Source organism: Amblyomma mixtum, chromosome 4 (genome assembly GCF_055824585.1).
Source record: "Amblyomma mixtum isolate Tamu chromosome 4, ASM5582458v1, whole genome shotgun sequence".
Lineage (NCBI taxonomy): Eukaryota > Metazoa > Arthropoda > Arachnida > Ixodida > Ixodidae > Amblyomma > Amblyomma mixtum.
In genome coordinates, this window is record NC_143015.1 from 98,462,589 (window position 1) to 98,488,538 (window position 25,950).

Consider the following 25,950-nt stretch of genomic DNA (forward strand, 5'->3'; position numbering starts at 1 on the left):
TTTTCAACAAAGGCTAATAATGCGTGACGTTCTGCACACGCCTGTCGCAATACGCAATATCAAGTTGTCCAACGGGTATAGCTGTTTTACGTAAGATGTCCTCACTGATCCGCGTATTGTAGACCCGTAACCCCACTGAAAAGGCCGGTTTAAGCCGCTTGTATAGAATTATGGGAATATGGAGTCCATAATCTAAGAAATATACGAAAATCCACATATTATCTGGACGAAATTCATAAGCATTCTATATAATTTCTACACAACTTTCATATAATGCGAATGACCTTATATGGAGTCTGCAAGTTTGCATACGTGCTTCTATATAGTCCATACCATGTCCATATGCTCCATACCAACTGCATAAAATTTCTTATAGAAACTTATAGAATTATGGAACGAGTGTTCTAGCTAACAGTAAATATGGAAAATACCGGTCCTATCAGAGCCCCAGTGTTTTCGGGGCGTAGGGTACTGTTAGCGACATGCAGTGCTCTGGTTGAAACTTCCCTCACCTGTGATCGCCGGTACCCGCCTCACCACCTAAGGAGGAGGCGGGTCTGGCTGTCGGCGAAGCGACTTGCACCCACGTGACGAAGGCACTTCAGATTAGTCAGCCGGCTGTAGTTCTTCGCCCGACATCGACAGTGGTCTCACCACTGGTTCTTGCAGCTTTTAAAAAAAGAAGCTACTTGTGAAAACAATCCTTCGCTTGGGAAAATGAAAGTTGGAATCTTGAAAATTGATAAGATATGGCAGTAAAGTGTCAGCCTCCCTAACAACGGCAGACAGCATGCGCTGTTTCTTGGGAAGGCACGATACTGATTCTCTTTCCCACATGGGATTAGTGACTGATAAATGCCCAGCAGATAAACTGCAGATGAACAAAGGCAGTAGTTACTCCATGCAACGCAACGCATGGAGCAACGCAAGTTGCTCCGTGTTTAAGCTGGAAGAGATCCAGCTTTATTGGACATCACTTTGAACTGCGAGGCAATTGTGAAATATTGAGCGGTACTGTTTAAAATATATAGGTCGGAATGGTCTCATGTGAGATCAGTTAAACTAGATCCTACAGTAATATTAAAGGTGCAGAGCAGAGGAATCCAAACTCGCCTTTTTGCCGCGGGAACTCAATCTACACGTTCCGAGCATTCTAGAAAGTTCGATTTATTTGCCCTGTGTGACCGATTTCCCTAATTAAATCGAATTAACGTCCGGCTTCCGCCTTTTTTTTAATTCTCCCGTACGGAATTCTCCCGTACCTTTTAATGCATGGCTATTTCGTTTAATGAGCAAAGAATGTAGTATTAAAATCAGTTTTTTACAGCACTTGGAATAGCAACATTCATGGTGTTTTTAGTACTATGAATTGATACATTTTCAATATATATAATTTTTTTTATTGAACCGTTACTGAAGAATTCTGTTCTATTTATTGCAAACACTGAGCTTTCAGCTTCCCACACTAAGCAAAACGGTAGGTTCATGGTTTATGGGGGTTTAACGTCCCAAAGCAACTCAGGCTATGAGGGACGCCGTAGTGAAGGGCTCCGGACATTTCGACCACTTGGGGTTATTTAATGTGCACTGATATCAAAAAAGGGCATTGTGTCTATTCGAGATGTTGAGATCGACATATTAAGACAGCCAGGTAACAATTTTAAACTGTTAAATAGCACCTCCTGGGGAAATTTATCCCAGACGATGGTCTAAGTTAATATTATGTTTAAAACACTGATTTCCAGAAAAAAAAATATTTTCAAGACTGAATATAATACCACAATCAAAATATGTAATTCGTTTTTTGGTCACTGTTTGGTCCAGAAGACCAGTGTCCCCCTTAGAATGCCTCAGAAAACTGATGCGGTTAGTTTTGGACAATAATTAGCAGAAAACCACCAAAGTTGAGGGGGAATCTGCGCATATATGTTGATCGTTACGTTGCAATCGATGCGCAACAAATGATTCAAGTCCCCAACAGTAACAGGCTTTAGAGCCAACTCAGTATCCAGTGCTCACTGGTGCGGTGGGTCGATGTTGGTATTTTACTCAGGTGCCGACCTTTCCTTCAAGATAGCTGGTGCTTGATGACCTTAATGCGTGACTTCACGCACTTTCTAAGCGATGTAATGGGTTACAGCTATGCATATTGAACATAAAGGAACATGCCTGTACGTGCCAAAAACAGTACTAAAGAGGCGTGATAGCTTCGACACCATGCTCTTTAATGGCAGATGACACAGCAATGCAGTTTTGATCCCCTCCGCCACGCATCGTCGATTTGGCAATATTTCTCGCAGACTGTATTTTGTTTAAAGACAGAATCGATTGACTATTACACCGAAAGCTGCTTATGGAAGGCCACCCTCTAGCGATCATGCGTAGCCACGTGGGCCGGTTTAACAAGGCGGGCCCATGGACAAAGCTCGTGACTCCGGCACGTAGCTCGGACCTGGCTCAAGTAAGTGGAAACACGGGCGCTCGCATGGAAGTCAGATGCGAGCGCCTGCCCACGCGAAGATGCAGCCAATACGAGGTGAGGAGTAGCCTATAGGAGGTACGCACTCAAGCCACAGTGGCCGCCATTTTGGCGTCCATACAGCACAGTGTATGGCTACGGCGCATGTCTAAACTGGCACCCGTGTGTCGTCATGTGAATACTTCATGTACTCCCGTTTCATACACCAGGGGCAGAATGCTGTCAAAGCTAGCGTGCTTTCTGCGCTGCCTATATCTGCAACCAAAAAGCAGTGGCTTGGTTGTAGTTGGCTGGTTGCAACTCCGCCACCAACCGCAATGAACTTAAGTGAAGGAGGAACTGGCGCTAGCGTCTGTAATAAAGAACAGGATCTAGCTGCAAAAAATTCGTAAAGGAGAAGATTCTCTCTGCCACTTTTGAATTTCTGACCCGCGCACAATTGGTTATTATAAACTTAACACTGATATGTCTCTACAAGTTCTCACACCACAATCTGCGCAGTGTGCAAGGTATTAAGGAATGCGCTAATGCTCTGCGATGGCACCGTGCTGCCCGTGTTGGGTCTTGTGCTACCCAAGTTGCTCTTCTCGAGCAAATCCTTGTCTTCATCAATAAACTGCCACCTGCCAGGCTGGTTAGCTTGCCTACAATCCAGTGTGTAGGTTAGGATGGCCCCACAAGGTCACCTGACCTACCTAGGTTGCTATGTTGCCCATCCAGCTCGCCCACTTACGTTGCTTCTCCGGTTCACAACGCTGACAGCGCCGACACCGGATTTTCTGTGTATTGCGGCCTTTAACGCTATCGAGTGAAATGAAAAGGCTGCGTTTGAAGGTTAGCTCTATGGAAAGGGTGTCATATTCCCACTTTGTGAGGCACAAAACTCTTCTTTTGGCTGCCAGACAAACTGTAGCTAAATATTCCTTACCAGTGTTTTGTAGTGCGAAGAGTGCTGCAGGGGTTGATGGGTTCGGCGCGATGTCCCCCCGCGATGCAGCATCGAAGATCGCGCATTATTTGTCTGCTGTCACCTTGTTGTCTGTGCAGGCACAAGTGAGCGTAAACGACGTCAGAGTAAGAAATCTTAAAAAGATATGGTAAGCAAAGAAGAAAACAAGACTTATTCTCATGGCGGAAGGGAAGGAAACAAAAATTTCATCGAATGTGTTGCAGCTAGCAATCAAAGTAGATTTGTCAGGAAAAGGCCCATATTTCTTCCAAGGAAGTGATACATGGCGCTATGGACTGATGACCTTCGCCGTATTTACCATCAGTCCATAGCATAAGTTCAGTGATCGCATCAAAAACTGGTTTAAAGTTTTTTTTAATCGGCCCAATAATTGAAACGTATTAGCAAACGCTGGACCAACAAAGGACCACAGTGAAACCATCCATTTACAATATTGGGCCGGTTACCTGTGCTGCATGGTCCCAGTCATTTTAATTACCGAAGTCTTAATTCCAAAGTGAGAGGAAGTGGAGACTCCATGCGTGCTGTCCTGGATATGATGCATACGCAGCTGAATATAATAGATGCGGCATGACTCCGTGGGAAATAAATCATCGGGCGTCTATTGCCTTTCCACAAGATGAAATAGAGCGTTCGCCGAAGGAGCCTGCGGAGACGTCAGGAACTTTTCTTATTCTGATCTTAGGCTCACCTACATCATCATCAATGCGACGCAAGCATGATGCAAACAGAGTTTCAGTGGAACGCCGGGAACAATTTTCAATTTTATAATATACTGCCACCAGCAATGAACACGTCTTTCGCAGCCAAAGACTATCCATAAGGCCAAGTAAATTAATTTTACTAGCATGAAAATTCAGAAGGAGGTGTCCTGAGTGTCCATTCAAGAGAGATACAGATGCTCACCATTGACTCTATTGTTGGCTCCGTGGAATTTCTCGCACGGACATGTGGCTCGCCTACTGCTGAAAGAAGACTCCATGGGAGCCCATCGCAGTCGCAAGTCGGCCGGGCGTTGGTCGTCTGGTCCTCGGTCAGCTGTCTCCATGACAACGAAGCAACGACGTTTGTCTCTCATATCCTGCGAGAGGACCGCAAATCATGAAAAGTTCATACCCAACAATTCTGGATAAAAGCATGTTTGAACTGGAAACCTTCGATGAACGCATTTTTTTTTTCATATAATGTAGGATTTTATCACATCAGTCGATACGTTCACAGTTCACGCGACGACGGCAGTATTGCTCTTTTTTTCTATTAACGTTCTTGCTATTGTCAAAAGCATTCGCCATTGTTTTTATGGTGGTATTAACTGTTCGATGGGATATATGTTAATTCATTGAAAGAAAGGAGAAAGGTTTGGCTATGTATCAGAAGAATGGACCATTACAATCTGTATTTCCATAACAGTATCTAACAATCTTCATTTTCAATGTTCTTTCCGAGAACGTTAGAGATGTGGCTTTGAAAGGCTCTAATCTTATCAGTGACCAGGCAACGCACTGCACAAGAATGCTTTTATCATTATTTGCACGTAGGTTGACGCAGGTCATTGCACGCAATGTGAACAGGAGCAAATCCACAGCCCTGGAGGAGTGAATTTAGCACTTCGTATGAGTGAGATTTCTTGTAACCGAAAAAAGAAAAATTGTGGAAACCATTCGCTTCATTGCTGTCGGTTGTTCCAGTGCTATTTTTCACCGGTGATTAAAAAATAAGGTACAAATTGCACATGATTCCTCGCGGTGTCAATCTCTGTGCCAGGCAGTTCCACACGGCTTAGCCGAAAATTGTGTTCGTGCTACGCACCGAATGAGGGTATCTTCTGACCGCTGGGTTTTTCAAAGATTCATCAATAGCATCGTGCATTGGCTTTCCTCGCCATTAAGTATGTTAAGCTTGATCCTCCGGACATAAAATTTAGATATCGAAAACGTTTTTCTGGATGTGTACTGTGCGCGGATGGTGGTTTGCTCGAATCGGTTAACAGAAAGCCAAGAAGAAAACTTGGAGGACACTTTAGCTTCGCCTTTAAGAGTGGAACGGTCGCGTTCCCCGCTGTAGACTCCCTGGCGACAGCCCTGCCAGAAGGAACGATATTGCTCGTTCGGTGCCTTGTGAGTTCCTTGGCCTTGCCGTTGGTTTTGTTTTGAGGAAAGGATATGATCTCACTCATCTTGGTGGACACCCGAGCCGCGCATGATACGATTTTTTTAACACAGCCCCAGATCACAGGTGGCCGGTTCACTATACGCGAATCTCTGCGGCGAGCTAGGCTCCCACAACTGGTAAATGTATGCTGCACGAAACGTTAAATTACATGACACCATCCGAAACATTCTGCGGCAAACTGTTGGCATGATAAGATTTCTTTTTTTAAGGCCCGGTGCCGACAACTACGACGTCGACGGCTTTTCGACCGAGTGAGCTGTTTGCGCTGTCGCCTATAAATCCCGCTCACTACACCAACCTAATTACGCATAATCATAACATATTCCTCACAACGGTACGCAAGGTGCCTATCCCGGTAGTTAATATTAACAATCGAATCATTTAAAGGCTGCTCGGCGACGTTTCGCCTTATCCATCTGATGTCTGTTTGAAAAACATCTGGGGTCTGAAAATCGAAATCCGGCGGCCATGTTTTTTAGCTAAGATTAGCTCAGTTTCCTGTGCTGTGGGGCAAGCGAGAATCGACCTTTCTTTTTCCTTTTTACCCAACTAAGCAAGTGCGCAAGAAATGAGAGTCCTGATGCTGCCTTACGCATACGTCAGCTAGGCAGGCTGCGCTGGGTGTGTGGAGTGTTTCAGTTCCAAATATAAAGTCCGAACCAACCAGCTGAACATTTTGATAGAACATGAAGCACAAGCCACCAGCTGAAGAGAACTGCACGAAGAGATGAGTTCCCACAAATCAGAAATGGTCTATGGGTGTCGCCAAAGCGACTCAGGATATGGTTTGGTTTTTATGGGGTTTAACGTCCCCAAGCGACTCAGGCTATGAGAGACGCTGTAGTGAAGGGCTCCGGAAATTTCGATCACCTGGGATTCTTTAACGTGCACTGACATCGCACAGTACACGGGCCTCTAGAATTTCTCCTGCAATGAAATTCAACCGCCGGGGTCGGGATCGAACCCGCGTCTTTCGGGTCAGCAGCCGAGCACCATAAGCACTGAGCCACCGCGGTGGCGACTCAGGCTATGAGTGACGCCGTAGTGCAGGGCTCCGGAAATTTTTAGACCACCTTATACCTAACTGGCTTAAAGTTACTCTTCTTACGGCAGTGCAAGAAGTTTAGCTACTCTTCTTATGGCTGTCGAACTTAGGGTAAGTGCAAAATTACTTAGTCTCCAAGAAGCAGCGTAACCTTACCCCAAAAAGGTGTCAACTCAGCGACAAATGAGTTACTCCCCAAAAAGACTAAGATCACACCTTTTGTTTTTTTGCGATGTGCTCCTCAAGGCGCTCTCATTCCCTCCTCCTCCGCTTTCCTCTTCTGCACTGCCGTAGTCGGAGACAGCCAGCGGCGCCGGATTAAGCTCCATAGTTGCCCTCGATGGCGAGCAGAGGGAAGACTCCGGTCTCGGCGGGGGCATGCTGGGTCCCACTCTCTCGTTCGGCCACACTGCGCGCAATGCGGTATGTGGCGGGCAGTTTCGAAGAGGTAACTATAGCTGCGGCGTGGAATTCAGGAAATCTGGTATTCTAGCAAGGCAGGATGGTACCAGAGATTGTTTAAAAAGGGAATCCGAGTTAACCCTTTCAAAAAAAGTTTTAGACAATTTATAGAGTGTCTATAGGCTTCTGTCTATAAACTCTATTGACTGTCTATAGACAAGTCTATAGGCAATAAAAATGCCATAGACCGTCTATCGACAATCTATAGATTTATGGCCATACAGTTTTAGTATATTTTTGGCTCTAGACAGTCTACAGACTATGAATAGACAAAACGCAATGTCTATAGGAAGTCAATAGAGTCATTAAGAAGTCTGTAGACTCTCTATAGACCATTTTTATAAAGGAGTTACTCTTAAATACATCATCTTTCGCAGCTAATCTGCAAAGAAACTCGGCGCCTTGAGAACAGTCGGTGCACTCGTGTGGTGGTTCTCTTCTGTCCCATTCCTTTTGCGCTGTGTTCCGTCATATTAGCCAGAATGTCTTGCAACATGAGTAGCATATTCCTGTGCAATCTTGTGACCCGGACATACTACTTTTCAATTATTTTCCAACAATCAGGATCACTTATTTCGAGCTGCGGTTGCGTATTCGCCAATGACAGCTTCTCGTTTACCTCGAAATCAAGTGCGAGAAGCCGCCTTTCATGGCTGATAAATTCAGTAATAAAAAAGATGCAAAGTTAAGCTGTGCTTTATTACGCGATAACCTACACAGCTAGTTAGGTCGAAAAGCGAACGGAGTAGTGAGCCCCGCATATCAAAAATTACCGGGAAGCTGCGTAAAAAAAATCGTCTCATGCCGACCATTTTCCGCAGAATATTCCGGATGATGTTATACGATTCGGCATTTCATGGTGCACAAACTTTGCATCTTAGAGCGCAGCTCACGCCAGGGATTTGAACCGGTGACCTACGTTCGAGGACTCCGTAAAAAAAGTATCGTGGCAATTTGGGGTTCTAGTGATTGATGACTGATTGGTGTGTAATAGGTAATGATGAGGTGATCATCATGTGTATTAATTCTTAAGTACGCCTAGGCGGGGCATTGCATAGGGGCATTGCATGATATCATGGTAATTAAATTGATTAAGAAATGAAAAAATCGAAAAAAGGGGGGTTCAAAGCTGTCAAAATGCTCACAATAAAAAGCCAATGCTTGATTATGCTAATAAAGAAAATTTAGAGTGCATAATTGATCAAAACTGCTCAGAACAGAAAGCCGAACCCACTACGCTATCGCGTCATAGCTTTAACGTGGTGCTTAAGTGTACTCTCCAATTTTTTCCTCCATCCCGAGTAGAAATTGTTCTGGAGAGCAAGCATTTCGCATACCTTATCTCGTATATATAGAATTTACTTTTGGTGTAGCAGTCTCGCTTGAACTCCGATTACCACTTTTTTCTGCGCGCACTGTCTCGAGCAAAGTGAAGTAGCCGGTCCCCTTTTCTTATATGTACAGAACACCCGGGAGCACGACAGACCTCATAGCTTGATCTCTTACTGCTGCGTCATACAAACAACATCAGGTTTAAGGAGGTTTCACGTCCCACAGCGACTCAGGCTACGAGTGGCGCCGTAGTGAAGGGCTCCGGAAATTTCGACCATCTGGGGTTCTTTGCCGTGCACTGATATCGCACTGTACAGCTCACTTCAACCAAAGGGGCATGGCCCGATGGAGGGTTTGCCTGTTTCCTCCTTGTTTTTTCATGTGCTGGTCATTATCCCACCGCCTTCAACCGATTAGAAGTGCCTCGGTACACATCGCACCTTCTGCACCACCATCACTAGTCGCATGTTTTGTCCACCAAAACACTTGCGCCGATGTCGCAGGCCAAGAAAGCTGACAGGCGAGTGTTAAAACCTGCCGAACCACATCAAAATTTGCCGAGCGCCTCTTCACAACCTTTCCCAGTAAGGCAGCGGTATTAGGCGGTCTTGCGGGCAAGCGAGCACGTGAAGATGTTTTAGCTGCCTTTTGTTCAGTTTACTATTTGTCTTACTTTAATGCCAGAAAGACATAATCCTCCCCTCTCAAATCTCAAATTCTTTGCGCGAGCTGACCAGCGCCGGATAATTACCGACGCCCTGAAGCGGATAGCCCTCCAAGAGCTGTCCTTTGCCCTTCAAGGGCAGTCCCCTAAGGGTTGCCTCTTCCTAAGTAATAAGAAGGGGGGCCTTGTCCTTCTCTGCATTGCTGAACAAAATGTTTTCACCCCTAACCACTATGAATATCCCGGCGCCAAACATAACCTATATGCGTCTGTGAGCAAAGAACTTGTGGCTGCGTGATGCCAACGAAAGTCTGCTTCTTTTGCCTCAGTAATGGTTAATATTTCTTCCCTTTCGTATTGGCTGTGCTTTCGTATAGAAACCACTGGTGTCGTATAGTTGGTTTCGTACAGTTTTGTATAGGGTTTAAAGTTTCGTATAAGGTTTCGTATAGTTGCGGTTTCTATACGAAACCACAACTGGGAGAAAAAGGCTCTTTTCGTTGTCGTCCCGAAGCTATCTCCGTAAAATTCGTCACGCGTGTTTATGAACAAGCACGTCCTATAGATTCCTGTTTCTATAGGTTCCTATAGATGTTCCTGAGCAACCATGTCCTATAGATTTTCTGTAAGGTAAGCTGGCAACGGCTTACCTCTGGGAGGTCGGTCTTCGCCCCATCCGTGCTGTAAGGACGAGGCGGGTCTGGCTGTCGGCGGCCTGCCTAACGCCCACGTGACGAACACACTGCAGGGACAAAAGGTAAATGCTCGCTCATCCACAGCGAAGGTACTCCTGCTGCTCTCCTTGCCTATACTCTGCAAGAAAGTCCATGCCATGCACTTTAGTCACCTTCTCGGTTGGGAGTGTGCAGAATACTTCGCACGTGAGAAACGTCTCATGACACCCATTGCAAAAAAAATCTGGTGATAGACTTGTATGCCTTGAGATCATTGACTTGAAAGATTGGATATGCCGGTGAATTGGCCACCCTTCTGTAGATGTCTTAAGGGTAACGGAGTGGATTCCAAGAGAAGGAAACTATAGCAAGGGGGTGGCGGAAAGTTAGGTGGGCGAGTGAGATGAAGAAGTTTCTGGAGATACGGTGGCTGCTGCTGGCAAAGGACAGGATTAATTTAAGAGACGTGGGAGAGGCCTTGCCCTGCAGTGGGTGTAGTCAGGCTGATGATTGTTCTTCTGGTGTTTCCTGTGATAGTGTTCTTGGCGGCGTTTAATTTATAGCTGCGACGAACTAGCTTTACAGCAAGCATTTTGTACGGGAAGCCTGAGTGCACACTTGATACAGTGCAATGTGGTCATTAAAAGACCTTGGATATTTGCGAGGGTTACTCATTAATTTGCATACCCCGCTTGTTTCTCTTGTGTCAAATGGAGGAACTTTCCTTTAACTTGATTGATACACCTACGCTTCAGTAATGATGTTATGTCAGGCAGCCGAATAAAGATGCCGTGGATAGTTGTTGGCATGTGCGTGAAGTAAGTCTCGCAAATCAAAAGCTGCAATCAGAGAAGGCGGTTTCATGGAGCTGGACCATAAGCACTATGTTCGATCCGCGACTCACACTGATGAGTTTTTGTTTCATAACCAAGACGCAAAGTCTATAAGCAAGGAATACGTTCATTGCAGCTTAGGTGAAATAAGTGTCGTTAAGCAAGCATTGAAGGGTAGTTTACTTTGTACAGAACAGAAGTTACCGCAGAAAAGACTGGACACTCCGGTGGCTCAGTGGTTATAGTGCTCGGCTGCTGACCTGAAAGACGCGGGTTCGATCACGGCCGCAGTGGTCGCATTTCGATGAAGGGGAAATGCTAGCGGCCCGTTTAGTGTGCTATGTGTGGTGGGTGTTAAAGAACCTCAGGTGGTCGACGTTTCATGAAAGGCGCCTCTCATAGCTTGAGTAGCATTCGGACGTTAGACCCCACAAAATGGAGCAGAAAACACGACCCCTCATACGTGCAGCAGGTTTTCCCGTACAGCGGCTTTGCATGTTTTTAGGGTGATAAACCCAGTAGAAAGAAGCAATGGCCGTGCCTCACTGTGAGACTATATCGATACATTTTACGCTCATCATTCATCTTTGGGCGCAATGATTTACGTGTGTTTGTCAGACACAATGACTAAGCAGCAGCAAACTTTTACTATTTTGACACCTAAGTGAAATTTAACCCATATAACTACTGTCCCAACCGGAGAAAACATTAGCGTTCGGGTCGGCCTTCAGGTAACGTTAATCTCGGCTTTAGAGGTACGACTTGAGAGATCGGTTCTTCTGCATACTTAAGGCGAGTTGGGCACTCCGCTCAGTGAAGGCACTGTCGATCGAACTACCGAATACGGGCTATACGATGACGGCAACATTTTATTTCAATTTTGACGTTGAAAAAGGCTCCAAAAATTCTTACGCATGCCAGATATGCCTAAGCATGCAGGACACTTGATTTTTGCTGTCTCACCAATTCAGCTCGCATTCAAGTGCTGGAAGCCCCCTGAAACCTTACGGGTTGGCGCTGATGTACCAATTATAAGCCTTAAGCCTTTCAAGCGCTTTGTACACATTTGTGTGTATAGCAAACTCACAGCTTTTCCTGAGAGACTGGAGCACCTAGCAGGGATTTTTTTGTTTCAGTCGAATTGAGCACCCTTCTTATGGCAAATAAGTTGGGTTTTTTGTGCCATGTAGCGAACGCAGTAAACATTATTTCACTCAACAGTGAGCTAGGTAGCGCTTTGTCCACCATTTTTGCGCAGACGGATTTTGTTGCGAGTGAAAAAATTGATTGTTTTTGCTCAATTTCGGGCACAATGTGTATCTTCTCAACACAAAATGATTCCACGGTTCCTGGGATCCTTACCTGACACATGACGATCTTTCAATGTTACTATTTCTAACAAATCTGGCACTTTGTACGGAATTCTTCATATCCTTGTAAAAACTTACCCGCCGGTCTTTCACGCTCAAAAACATTCCATTTATAGAGGCCTGAATATACAAATTAGGTGAAAAAAATAACTGATTTCAATAAAACAAAAAATGGTGCCTGAAAGGGATAATCCGACTTCCATTTATTCGTCGTTCATAGTTCTTTCAAGGCAGTTATTCTCAGACTTGTTTTCTAACAAACACCGTACCTTACTTCTTGCCCAATACCATGCTGGAGAAGCACAGAGGGCAGTAGACACATGCACTGCTATGGTCGAAATAGGTCCTCACCTCCGAAAGGTCTCTCACTTCATGCACGTTGTAAGGAGGAGTAGGGTCTGGCTGTCGGCGGAGCGCTTGTACCCACATGACGAATGCACTCCAGGTTAAAAGGGAAACCGCAGTAGCTTGTTCAGTGTCGGTGGATGCTTGGGCACCGGTTCTTGTGGCTTTAAGAGAGCGGAACCATGGGAGTGAATTAACTGCTTATGAAAGTAAACACATGTTCAGTGCAAACCTACCATCAAGAAAAGTCACAGGGTATGGTAGCAAAGTCTCAGATGGGACTGCTGAGAGCTATGCTGTGGCTCATGGCCTACCAGAAAACAACAGAGAGCATGCGTTGCCTTTTCAAAGTGTTCACTGAGAGGAGCGTAGTAGCGAAGCTGCTTTTGGAGTGAAGGGACCGCTGATAATGTATTGAAGTTGGCCTATATAGTAGACTGACCATGTAATTTTAACGACAAAGGGATCACTCTTTGACAACAGACGTCTTGGAAGCTAACAAAAAACCAGAAGCAAAAAAACAAACAGGTATCAGCGTTGCCGGCCGATTTTGTATTAACCGTAGATCTCAGAGGCGATGCCACATCACCCCCACTGTAATGCCTACGAGTTTGGTTTGGTTTATGGGGTTTAGCATCCCAAAGCAACTCAGGCTATGAGAGACGCCGTAGTGGAGGGCTCCGGAAATTTCGACTACCTGGGGTTCTTTAACGTGCACTGACATCACACAGTACACAGGCCTCTAGACTTTTGCCTCCATCGAATTTCGACCAGCATGGCCGGTATCGAACCCACATATTTCAGGTCAGCAGTCGAGCACCTAAACCATTGAGCCACCACAACGGCTAAAAAAAAACAAACATGTCTTTCTTTGGGGCCACTCAGCGAGACCACTAGGCTATCGCCGCAATGCCTAGCAGTACTGCGATAAAAAGTTAAAACGGTGGCAGTGCGTACTTTTCGATGACGTCGTCAAGAGTTTGAATGGGCTAGCACAAATTTTGTAAATTTTCATGCCAATAAATTCGGTTTTTTCCTGTCGGACAAACGTAAAAATGCTCCGAAAGACCCATAGAACCAGTTTTTACTGTGAACAGTAACTGGATACAGAGTTGCATCCTGTCCACATATTCTGGCGGGAACCATTTTCGACTCCTCAGTAATTCATGCAAATGTACTCTGGTTAGAGAAATCGTTGCAATTCTGAGTAGCACACTGCCGGACTGTCACCGCCCTGTCACTCCTCCGGTAGGGGGAGCGTTTGCTCTTAATACTTACGTTTGTAGAGGACGCGTCTGTCGGCACTGAACGTCAATTTGACCAAAACAGTAACCACATGATTACACTATATCACATAGCAAAAGTGGGCTTGTAGCGCATCAATTAATGCCTATACTTTCGATCCGAAATATATGTACCAGTATAGCGGCCATAGAAGTGGGGGCTTCCCCTGGACCACCATTTGCATAACATTTGGGGGCCACCCGTTTGACGCAGAATGTTTGAAAGGGTATCAAATGATTAGCGTGCTCCTGAGGACCACATCACTAATTGAGATGAAGCATAAAATCATCATCATCATAACGATCATCAGCAGCAGCAGCCTGACTAAACCTGCTGCAGGGCACAGGCCTCTCCGATGTCTCCAATTAACCCTGTCCTTTGCCAGTTGCTGCCACCGTATCCTCGCAAATTTCTTAATCTCATCCGCCCATCTAAATTTCTACCGCCCACTGCTACGCTTGCCTTCTCTTGGAATCCACTCTGTTACCCTTAAGGACCGGCGGTTGTATTTCCTTTCATTACATGCCCTGTCCAAGCCCATTTCTTCCTCCTGATTTCAACTAGGATATCATTAACCCGCGTTTGTTCCCTCACCCACTCCGCCCTCTTCCGATCTCTTAACGTTACACCTATCACTTTTCTTTCCATAGCTCGTTGCGCTGTCCTTAACTCAAGCTGAACCCTCCTTGTTAGCCTCCACGTTTCTGCCCCATAGGTGAGTACCGGTAAGATACAGCTGTTGTATTGTTTAGTCTTGAGCGATATTGGTAAATTGCCGTTCATGATCTGAGAGAACCTGCCATTAGCGCTCCACCCCAAACTTATTCTTCTAGTTATTTCCCTCTCATGATCCGGATCAGCGGTCACTACCTGCCCTAAATAGACATTCTCTTACTACTTCCAGCACTGCGCTACCAATTTCCAACTGGTGTTCCTTTGCTAGACTGGTGGGTTTGGTTTTCTGGAGAGGGTATCTAATGGATATGCTGATTTCAATGTAGATAGCTTGCGATATGCGAAAAGGTTGGCTGGGTTCTGAATCATCTTTTCCGAGATTTCTGGGTATGGAAGAGGGACAAGATTCTTCCTTCCATTACGATCGCTACGAAAAATGCCAACACAGATCAGCCTTGCCTTCGAGTATTCCACACCGGTTGCCTTCCACAGGTTTGCTTGTTGTTTTCAAAACTTTCTAAGATACTTTTACAGAAATATCACAAGGTAACAATCCATTCTTCTGATATGTAGCAACATTTTTCTTTTAAAATTTTTTCATTGATGCATTGAACATTTAAGGCTCCCATAGAAAAGCAATAGTGAATACTGTTGAGGATAGCAAAAATGTAAATAGAAAAAATTCAAAATAGCCGCCGGGTGATCTCAGGATCTATTGATTGTTGTAGTTAATTCTTACGTTATCTTTAAAAAATTGCATTCATAAAAGGCTTCCCGCTCAAAAATCCTTCTGTCCAGTATTGTAGGGTTTGTAATATATTGCAGTGTTCAAAAGATGAAGACACTGCTTTCACTAAGATAGGAGGTTTTCTCACCAGAATGATTTGGTGTGGCCATGACCACCCGGTTACACAAGCATACTCGAGTTTCGAGGAAGGTTTTGGCAGCTCGGATCTGCGAATCTAGGCTACAATCAGTATTCATTTGCAAACGATGCTGCCGCAGCCTTCTTCGACCTTTTGAGACCAGTGATGCGACAATTTCGATCAAATTTTCTCACGTACAAATGGACGCCTTCATGACAAACAACAAAGCCAGAAGGAGCCGGGATCAGAGTCTCTTCACAACTGCACACATAATTCAAAACTATTGCCTACGTCTCATTTGGATGGCTGTTCCCTTCGCGGGAACCTTCCCTCTGGTTAACACTGATGACAACATGCGCCAGGGAGCAGGCCGCACAGAGTAGTCCTCGACATATCCTTACGTAGGTGCAATGGTGCAACCGTCGTTCCATGGTGCTGCGATAACGTCATTTTAAGGCGAAAGCCTTTCTTTGCCCACGAGTGGCGTTCATCCGGCAAGACAGGTCCATAGCCAATCCAACACTAGCCAGACAACAATCCATACCTTGACTGAACTGGCTCATGAGTGGTGTCCGCAAAAAGAAAATAAAACAGTACAATTAAAACAAAGAAAATAAAAAAAACGAGAAACACAAAAGAATGGAAGGAGAAAAAGAAGAGAGGTAAAGGCTTTCGCACTTTTGCTCTTAAGCAGGCTTAAGTGCAATCGTGTACTGTTTTTGCTCCCTGAAGTACGAATTACAGGAAAAGCAAGGAGGAGAGCTCCTCTCTGTCACGTTGGTCTAGAGACGCAAGAGCTCACCACTCGCTTTCCTTGATGGCGGCTGGTGTGTACTCGTCACTCTGCGTGGACATGTTGTTCGGTCTCCGCTGGCTTGAGCGACGCTGCGAAGCTCAGTTGGCGCTGTCGTCTGTCTTGGCCGACACCAGGTGGCAGGGTACGCCTGGGCTTTTTGGTGTCTCCGTTTCCATGACAACGAAAAATCCGCGCCCATCGCCTATGCTGCAACAGTGACTGATATCCAGAGAAACGTATTGCTTTTGAAAAGTGCCTCTATATTGCTTTATGTCATTGTCACAAACATGCGATGTCATGCAACCTGATGTGCAATACCCACGCCTTAAGGACTATTACCATTAACATATTTGGTTTGGTGTATTGGGGTTTAACGTCCCAAAGCGACTCCGGCTATGAGGGACGCCGTAGTGAAGGACTCCGGAAATTTCGACCGTTAACAAGTAGCATATCGATATTTCATTTGCGCTTCCACTAACAATACATGGTGAAGCGCAGTCTTAAGTCTCTTTATTACAAAGACGAGTTTCCACAAAGTGGCAACTGAACCACAAACCGTGCGGCCTATTTTAAGCATACCGGACAATTTTACGCGTGGCACAACCAAGCACAGCACAGCGGCTAAATCGCGTAAAGTACGCGGTGTGCCTCATCGAGTCATACATGCGAACCTATGCATTGTGCTGAATCATGCAGGCTTTAATCTAGCCGTGAGCTTGGCGCATGATAGCCTCAGATGCGTATGCGCCACTGAAAGCAACACAACGCGAGAGCCTTTACAACGCCAAGGTAATCAAGATGTGATTCCGGCCGTGTTAAAGAGGACTAAGTTATGCGAGAATGTGTTGCCTTAATGACGACCATTCTGAAATGACGTAAACAAGACCACGGCTTGAAATTGCCTCTTACGAAATTTGTCGTCTGTGAAATAAATGACCTGCCAGATACGCTGGCTTGATATGAACTGGGCAGCGTACAGAATAGCAGAATTAAGATCCATCCTACAGATTGAGGTTTATCCGCTAGCTTCAGAATTCTGGCCTCCAACTGCTGACTTAGTAGGCAGGTATCAGTTCATGGTTTATGGTGCTTAACGTCCCAAAGTAACTCAGGATATGAGAGATGTTGTAGGGAAGGGCTCCGTAAATTTCGACCACCTGGGGTTCTGTAACGTGCACTATCATCGCACAGTCCACACGCCTCCTCTAGAATGTCGCCTTCATCGAAATTCACCAGTACTCTGGTAATGGCAGCGTTAACATTGTACACAGTATGCTAAATGTGTGTAATGATGCGGTGATGTTTTCACTGCTTCATATATTCAGGCAAGCACAAATTTGGCAGTGGGAGAGCACAAACGCATGTAATGACATCCTAGTCGAAATCAAGAGGAAGAAATGGGCTTGGGCAGGGCATATAAGGCGACGGCAAGAGAACCGCTTTTCCTTATGGGCAGCAGAGTGGATTCCAAGAGAAAGCAAGCCTAGCAGGGTGCGGCAGAAAGTTAGGTGGGCGAATGAGAATAAAAATATTGCGGGGATACGGCGGCCGCAAATAGCAAAGGACAGGGTTAATTGGAGAGACATGGGAGAGGCCTTTGCCCTGCAGTGGGGGTAGTAAGGCTGGTGATGACGATGATGACGAATTTTGGATATGCAAGCCATAAAATACACCTCGCCTTATTAAAAAAAAGAATAAGCTTCCCATTCGCGAGTTTACCGGGCTGTACACGGCCTCATTGTTGTATACGATACCCAATTTTCCAAGCTTCAGAAAAGACACAGGAAGACAGAACTTGGCCGGACAAGTAGTGCACGAGTTAAATATGTGATAGTACTTCAAAAGTTTGTGTGCAAAAAGATTTGGTGGTTTTGGGGCGTTTTGGGATCATATCTAGCAGTGTTTGCATGTGACCTAGTTACTATGATTGTACCCTCACAATTGTTTGCTTCTTGTTTTCTGCCTTTAGTCAGTGTTGCACACGTCGATGTTGACTGCCGCTGAGCAGATGCGTTGTTCCGTGAAGAAACCTAGTCGTGAGTAGCGCTTATCTTTTAAAATTGGCTATACCACACAAACTAGCCCGACACAGCTTTGGTAGTTACATATAGATTAATACACAATATTTTTTTTGCCGCCATGGTGGCTCAGTGGTTATGGCGCTCGGCTGCTGACCCTAAAGAAGCGGGTTTTATCTCGGCCGCGGCAGTCGAATTTCAACGGAGGTGATATTCTACAAGAAATTCAGCGTCGGTGCCCGGTGAAGAACCCCTGTCGGTCGAAATTTCCGGAGCCCTTCACTATGGCGTCCCTCATAGCCCGAGTCGCTTTGGGACGTTAAACTTTCATAAACCAAACAGAACTAATGCACTGATTTTGCAGTTTTACTGTTTTGCATCTGCCCAAGTTTTCTACCGCGTCACGCTTGTGGTGAAATTGCAAATAAAATTCGCAAGCTCCTTTCTATGCTCTTTTTGTTTTGTTTTTCTAATTCCAAGCACGCTTGTGTGTGCAGCAATTGCATTGCACTGTCACACAATCACATTAAGGGAATGTCTTCATCAGCCGGTCAGGTGCGTGGTGACGATGGACGAGCTAAGGTTTTACCCTATGAGTGAACTGCTATTCGTGTTTGACATTAGCATTTCTTGCGAGGTAGCCCAACAAATTCACAGCAACATAGGTACCATAAACACCCTATATTTTCAGGTCAAGGAGCTTAAATGCGAAGATGGCTGTGGTTCTGTATCGCGCATGAAATGTGCAGACCCCATAAAGTCACAAGGTTTTTCACTCGGAATGAAGATTTTTATCCCTAATATTATGCTGAAAAAGAAATACAGGTGTCGCCACTGCCAGCCGCTTTTGCAAGGAAACTCAATTGCTTCGAGAGTGGTATTGGCAGCTCGGATCTCTGAGGCTAGGTTACATCAGTTACATCAGTTCCCACTAGTGAACGGTGACCAAGCAGCTTCTTTCACTCTTTGAGTACAGTAATGCAAAAATATTGATCCAGTTTTCTTGGAAATGCATGTCTTCCTGCCAGACAAACATATCATGTTTCCATGACGCAAGTGTCTCTCCCAAACTGCTTACAGAATATCAAACTACCGTCTGCATCCCACTTGGATGACTGCTCAACTTCTCTTGAATCTTCTCTGGTTATCACTGATAGCAGTATGCGCCAAGGTAGCAGGCTTAAAAGAATAGTTCTCGAAACCTCCTTGCTTATATGGTGCAATGGTACGACCATCATTCCATGGTGCTGCAATAATATGTTTTTGCTCCGGAAAGTACGGACCAGTTCTTGCCAAAGTGACGAGAAGAGACCGTCTGCTCTTAAGTAGGTCTGTGTAGAGATGCACGTGCTCACCATTGGCTTTCTTTTGGTGCAGCAAATGTTGAGCTGTCAGTCAGCGCGGACATGTTATTAGAACTTCGCTGTGCTGAGCGACGCCACGTCGTACCAAACTCTGTCAGTGTTCGCGCCTTTCCTGGCAAAGTACCAGGTGTCGGGGTACGCCTGGGATACTTTACCCTCCAAGGGCTGTTGCGCCCATCGCCTGGGATGCAAGAATGCCCGATACGCTGGGAGACCTTAAAAGTACCTCTGTATTACTTTACGTGGTTGTCAAAAGCATGCGATACCATGTAACCTGATGTTTGATACCTTTTTCAATCTAAACCTATTACGGTGAAATGTTTAAGGAAATCCCCCAAGGTGGAGTAGATTTGTAATCAGGGAGTAATTCCCCATTGCCGTCCCGCCGTCCCGGTTAGCGCAATTGGTAGAGCAACTGCTCCGGTGAAGCGGTGGTCCCGGGTTCGATCCCCGGACCAAGACAAATTTTTCTTTAACTGCAAAGTTTCTGAGAGAGCTGTATAGCTTTCCTTTGTAGCCGTATGGCTTCGCTTGGGTGGATGTCAATCAGTAATTACTCGCTTATTAAGAAACCTATTACCATTCAAGGTATAGTTTATGGGAGGTTTGGTTTGGTTTGTTGGGGTTTAACGGCCCAAAGCAACTTCGGCTGGAGGGGACGCCGTAGTGAAGGGCTCCAGAAATTTCGACCACCTGGGGTTCTTTAACGTGCACTGACATCGCGCAGCACACGGGCCTCTAGAATTTCGCCTTCATCGAAATTCAGCCGTCGCGGCCAGGATCGAACCCGCGTCTTTCGGGTCAGCAGCCGAGCGCCGTAACCACTGAGCCACCGCGGCGGGGCAGTTTAGTTTATGGGAGGTTTAACATGCAAAAGTGACTCAGGCTATGTGGTACACCGTGGTGGAGGGCTCCGTAAATTTCGATCACTTGGGGCTCTTTAATGTGAGTAGCATAACGTTACATGATATGCACTTGTACTAATATAATGGTGAAGCGGAGTCTTAAGCCTGCTTATTATACAGGCGAACTTCTACAAAGTAGCATCTGAACAACAAAGCACGCAGACTATTTCCTAAACAGGAAGGTGGTCGGCAGCTGCAGCGGCGGAGCTGACACGCACCACGAAATTAGAGGGCCAACGGTTTTTAGAACAGACCTGTCCTTCGCCTGCACTACGCAGCCTTCGCACAAGGTCACCTACGGCATGAACCTGTCCTTTGCCCTCTCTACCCAGCTTTCGCACAAGGTCACGTACGAATAAAGCCGTTTCATCTTGGTGGAAGTTGCGGAATTTCTTCCTGCAGCTGCGCACCAGTACCTTCGCTACCACCACCACCACCAGCTCTTCGTCGGCGTCCACTGTCTGCCGTAAAAGGATACCGGGCCTTTTTACGTGTGGCACACCACAGGAGGAGGTAACAAAAAGGACATGCCTCATCGCGTTTGACATATCAATTGTGCATTGGGCTGAACTAAGCCACCTTTGACCTAGCCTTGATGTGATTCAGGCCTTGTCAAAGATGCCTAAATGACACTTGAATGGCCTTAAATAACATCATTCTCAGACGGCGTATTGAGACCTTGTTTGTCACCGTTGGACACGAACAGGTTCTGCGTGCTGTGCAAAACACGAAGTGCGCATGCTTGCAGTATACCGCTCAAGTCAAGAAAGGTCCTTTGAAACAATTAGGTTTATGGTTTATGGGGGCTTAACATCACAAAGCGACTCAGGCACGGGCTCCATAGTGAAGGGCTCCGGAAATTTCGACCGCCTGTGGTTGTTCAAAAAGCACTGTCATCGCACAGTATATTTGCAGAAGGACAATCAGAATGAAAATACCATTCTTTGAGTACAAAAAAAATACCGTTGAGGATTTTTTACCCTGCGGAGTATATCGAAACTTCACTGTGTTTCCCGAGGGTTATATTCAAGCCCTTGGACCACTGTCATAATAAGATGTGTTCAGCGCTCGTCTATTTCCACTGATGACGAGGAAACGCGTCGGCCAGGCACATCCCCAACTTGTGCGTCAGTCGTGCTCACCCGCGTTCCTGCTGTAAGTATGCCTTCAGTCTTGCTGACGCGGCTTTCTTTACACCCACGCGAGGAATTCACTCAATGCTTTCCGCTGCAGGCTGGAGTGGCTGTTCCGTCCATGCCGGCGCCGCTGGCGCGGTTCTGGACAGAAAGACAAAAGCAAAAGTTCGTTTGTCCCAGTAGCCCAAATATAAAAGCTCTTCGTGCCGCAGTGAGCCCAATCCTGCATGATGTATGATATAATGACACGCATGGAGCGTTTTGCGAACGTGCATATACACACTGCATGTAGGAGGCTCCTCTGAACCCCGAGCACCATATTTTCTGGTGTCTTCCCCGGAGGGTAGGTAACTCGAAAGCGTTGATATGTCTTCCAGGGGAAGGAAAGAATGCATGTTCTTTGATCGTTTAGACGGACAATGCGTTGTAGGGAACATTATGTGGTTTCAGTCAACTGGCATTGAATATATGGTATGCTACAGTTTATCGCAATGCTAGTCCAGAAGCCGCGTTGGCTCTGCTGAGCTGCTTACCCGAAGGACGTTAGTTCGATCTCGGCCGCGGCGGTCGAATTTCGATGGAGGCGAAATTCTAGAGGCCCGTGCACTGTGCGATGTCAGTGTACGTTAAAGAACCCCAGGTGGTCGAAATTTCCAGAGCCGTTCACTACGGCGTCCCTCATAGCCTGAGTCGCTTTGGGACGTTACACCCCACAAACGAAACAAAACCAAGCAAGGCTAGTCCGACACTTTCTCATAGGGAAGATCTGCAAAGCCATCTATTTTTCTTAAGTGACTTGAACTCCGATGATGGCCACGTGTGTCGTCGTACTCCTAAACAAGCAGACGACAAAAGGCTGTCCAGACGCAGTGGTGACTCTTATGTTTAACATCATTTCACAACCCTGCCTGACAGCAATCTTCTGAACCTGTCGAGGACCAAAACAGTAGCCGGTCGTCACACGGAGTCTCAACGTTTCTCTATGACTACTGTCAACTTGAGCAGCGTCAAAGGCTATCCTTTAGAGTAGGTACTCGCAAGCAGGCCCACAATAGTCGACTGCCGTCTCGTCTTTCTCTACGCCAAGCCCGTGCGTGTCACTACAAGAAGGCGTGCGTGTCGCAGTATTGTGCAGTATTACAAGGCTGCTTGGGGTCATTACTGTGGCGTGTAGGAATGAATGCGCCCTTGTAGGAATGAAGGTGTGCCCTTGTAGCAAGGTACCATGTATCACTGTTGATATTGGAAGGTCCCTCACGTCATATTCCTAGCCAAGGAGTAGCAGCAACCTTGTCTACGAATTGACTTAAAGTGGTTAAAGCTGAGCGGTCGGGCGCTCAGTTCCCTAGACCAATTATTTCACAGAAAAAATAGCAGCGAACTCGCATATATATTTCAGACCATGATGCTGAAATCGTGGTAGCCAGTATGTACGCAAGTAATTTTGCAGACCTTCTATCAAATAAGTGCTAAAGTCTGATGCTATTCGTCCACATAATTTCGATTTTAGACAGTTTTCTATGAATACTTAGCATACCGTCAAATTCGATGCTCTAAAGGTTTAATGCAAGTGCTCCAACAAGGGAGTGCAGCCTTGCTGTGCTGAGAACCTTCTCAGAATCTGTCTTGACTGGAAGCTTCCTTTTAGAGCTTAACATTTTTGTAGGTTAAGCTGGCATGTAAGCAGATCATCCCTCGCTCTGTCGAACAGAGCGCCGCTCGCTGGAGTTCTAAACTTAAGCTCCGCCTTACGGGGTAGTGCTAGCATAGTGGATTAATTCCCATATATGCAGAAGGTCATCCTCTACTTCAAATTCGTAGACCCCTGGGAGTTCTCGATGCGCGCGGCTCTTTGTGCAGTGCGATATATGACAAAAAAAAAAACCACTTCACTGTATTTATCACCAAGTAATGGTTTGACTGCTGTTCCGGAGTGTAGTGCTCTCAGTATGCTTTGAGTGCTCCAGTGCCGATAATAATGCTCTTTAAGCTCTCGCTTATTATCAGCGCACCGTGAAGAAAACAGCTCCTTCCTATTTCTCTAGCACTGCCTTTCTTTTAACACACGTGCAGTTTTCAAGAGAACGTACTGACCACATGGGCTCACCCGACTCCCTACAGCCATATGCTATATTTACTACTCTTTGGAAAACAGTACTGACGACAATCCAGTTTGTGTGGTACTGCGCATATAAATTTCGTCCACTACATATCAACAAGGTTCATCCTTATATCCCCTTTGTTTTCCGACCAATCGTTTTTGCCACTGTCAACTACCCACCTGCACTATCGAAACATTCATCCACATCGTGTGCTTTAGACTGTGGCGTGTTTCACCAGCTTGTACGGTGTCAAAGTGCGCCAGCGCTCTGCGCAATATGAAGACAGGCGGATATGAACAGAAGAGGAGCGCTGTACTTCGGCGACAGATTCGAACCAGTGCCAATCGTTGACGAAATATTTATTCCTCTATAGGTGCCATTATGGCACGGCCGAACATTTTGTGCCCATCAACCAGCAGTCACACCTCTCCTTGAAACAGCAAAAACGTCATCAGAGATCAAATATTTGATTTCATTTGATTTCCGGCGGTTTAATGTCTCAAAGAGACTCACGCTATGAGGGACACCGCAGTGAAGGGCTGCAGAAATTTCGCCCACCTGGGGTTTTTTAACGTCCATTTTTTCGCCTCCATCAAAATCCGACCGCTGCGGCCGGGATCGAACCCACGTCTTTCGGGTCAGCAGCCGAGTGCCATAACCACCGAGCCACCGCGGTGCCTAGAGAGGTCAAAGACGCGACCTCATGCGCCGTACGCCATATTTGTACGGAGAGCCAGATACTCACCACCGTCGGTTGGCTGAGTAGGCGCGCGGGCTGCCGTGGAACCACGCCTGGACATGTTTTTCGTGCAGCGCAATGTGGGGGCGATGGAGCTGCGCGCCGGGCTCTATGCGCGAGCATGGCGTAGACGTGGAAGGCGCACCGAGCGCCACAGAGATCCATCGCACGCCTCTGCTGGCTGTTTCCACGACAACCAAAAAGCGGCATCCACTCCCGCACCTGCAAGTGGGAAGGAATGACAACACCCTTGTTAGACAGTAATATGTCCGCGCTGATGATTAGTGAAGAGCTCAAAAAGAGAAAACATTTCCGAGTGTTTTATGTGCTATACGTGTGAGATATGCGCCTGGGACGGGGGGAAGGGCATCTTTACTGGCAACAGTCGGCCGCGTAGGCGCTCACAGATTTTAAATGGTGGTGGTGACTTTATACAGATTTTAAGAGTGATAAGGATGGTAGCGGCACATGGGCTATGAGCGACGCCATATAAGAGGGCTAGAGATTAATTCGACACTGTGAAGAGCCCCTTTGCTACTGAGCCAATGCGGTGGGCATAGGAAAAACAGTACAAAGAGCAGGGGGCCCAAATTAACCGGGACCCTTCAATGATGGCGCCTATTTTCCTGTTCCTTCCTTGAAATGCACTTCTACCTTCATCCCTTGCGTAAAGGCGCGGTTGAGGTGTCAGCCGAGAGGTGCATGGTTGCTTCGCGTTTTATTTTCTTGTACGCAGTTTATAGTTAATACAGAGACAAAAAAAGCCAACAAACGAGAAAAAAGCTTGACTGTAGACGCGACTATAACCCCACTCATACCTTGTAGCTCTTGCAGCCAAAGTTGTGCGCTTTCGCCCGACACTCTTAGCAAAGTCGCTAATGAGCGTAGCTCTAGTAACAACCAATCTTCGGCCATGAGGAATGCATCGGACCACATGGATTTGCTGGCCCGCTTTTCGGGTTTTAGTATTTGTTTACGGCGGTGGCAGAACTAGTCAACCAGCGTCGTCATCATCAGCAACAACAGCCAAGTAGGTTACGTGCACCGCAGGACAGCTGTCTGTTCCCAACCATAACCATGCAATCCTGCCTTGCAGCCCTGTGACCACCTAGCCTGGAAACATCCTGTGTTTTGTAATGAATTTGGGGCATAAGCAAATACAGCCATCCCCTACCTAACGCAAGGTTTCTGAATTGTGTAAAATATCTAAAGGTTTAACAAAACAACTCATATGAAAGGTTTGGTTGGTATAAAACTGTTAAAAAGACAGGAAGAACCTAAGAAAGATGCGATTAGAGGTGTTGATTATGAGATTGCGAGCAAATTTTCCATAAGTGACGGGCTATTTCATGAACTTGAAGGACTATCATGAACTTTAAGGACAATCATGAACTTGACAGTTAAGGACAGTCATGAACTTGACAATCATGAACTTGAAAGCTACATGAACTTGAAAGACTATTATGAACTTCGAGCAATCTTTATGAGCGATGTTTATGCGTTATATTGCTCGTTGTGGGCTTTTGTTGGTTATTTCAGGCTATTTGCATAAGTTGTGGCTCTCGCTTTATTATGTATTATAATCACCAAGTAATGGTAAAACTGCACTACTCGTGTAGTGCTTTCAGTCTGCTTAATGCTTTAGCGCAGATAATATTTCTCTTGGATTTCTTGTTCATAATTTCCTCCAGAGTGACCAGGATGGCATAAAGCTCAGGC

The 25,950-nt window shown here is 46.0% G+C and overlaps 1 protein-coding gene across 1 annotated transcript; it reads right to left on the reverse strand.

The window, feature by feature from the left end:
* Positions 1-522: 522 nt before the first annotated feature.
* LOC149347563 (uncharacterized) lies at positions 523-24,394 on the reverse strand. Its single transcript, XM_089585614.1, has 9 exons — positions 24,238-24,394; positions 21,397-21,531; positions 15,974-16,186; positions 12,353-12,510; positions 9,775-9,866; positions 6,883-7,075; positions 4,356-4,530; positions 3,408-3,518; positions 523-669 (listed from the first exon to the last, which is right to left on the reverse strand). The coding sequence occupies exons 3-6, from the start codon at positions 16,164-16,166 to the stop codon at positions 6,985-6,987; spliced, it is 534 nt and encodes a 177-aa protein (XP_089441740.1). The 5' UTR covers positions 16,167-16,186; positions 21,397-21,531; positions 24,238-24,394; the 3' UTR covers positions 523-669; positions 3,408-3,518; positions 4,356-4,530; positions 6,883-6,984.
* Positions 24,395-25,950: the final 1,556 nt, after the last annotated feature.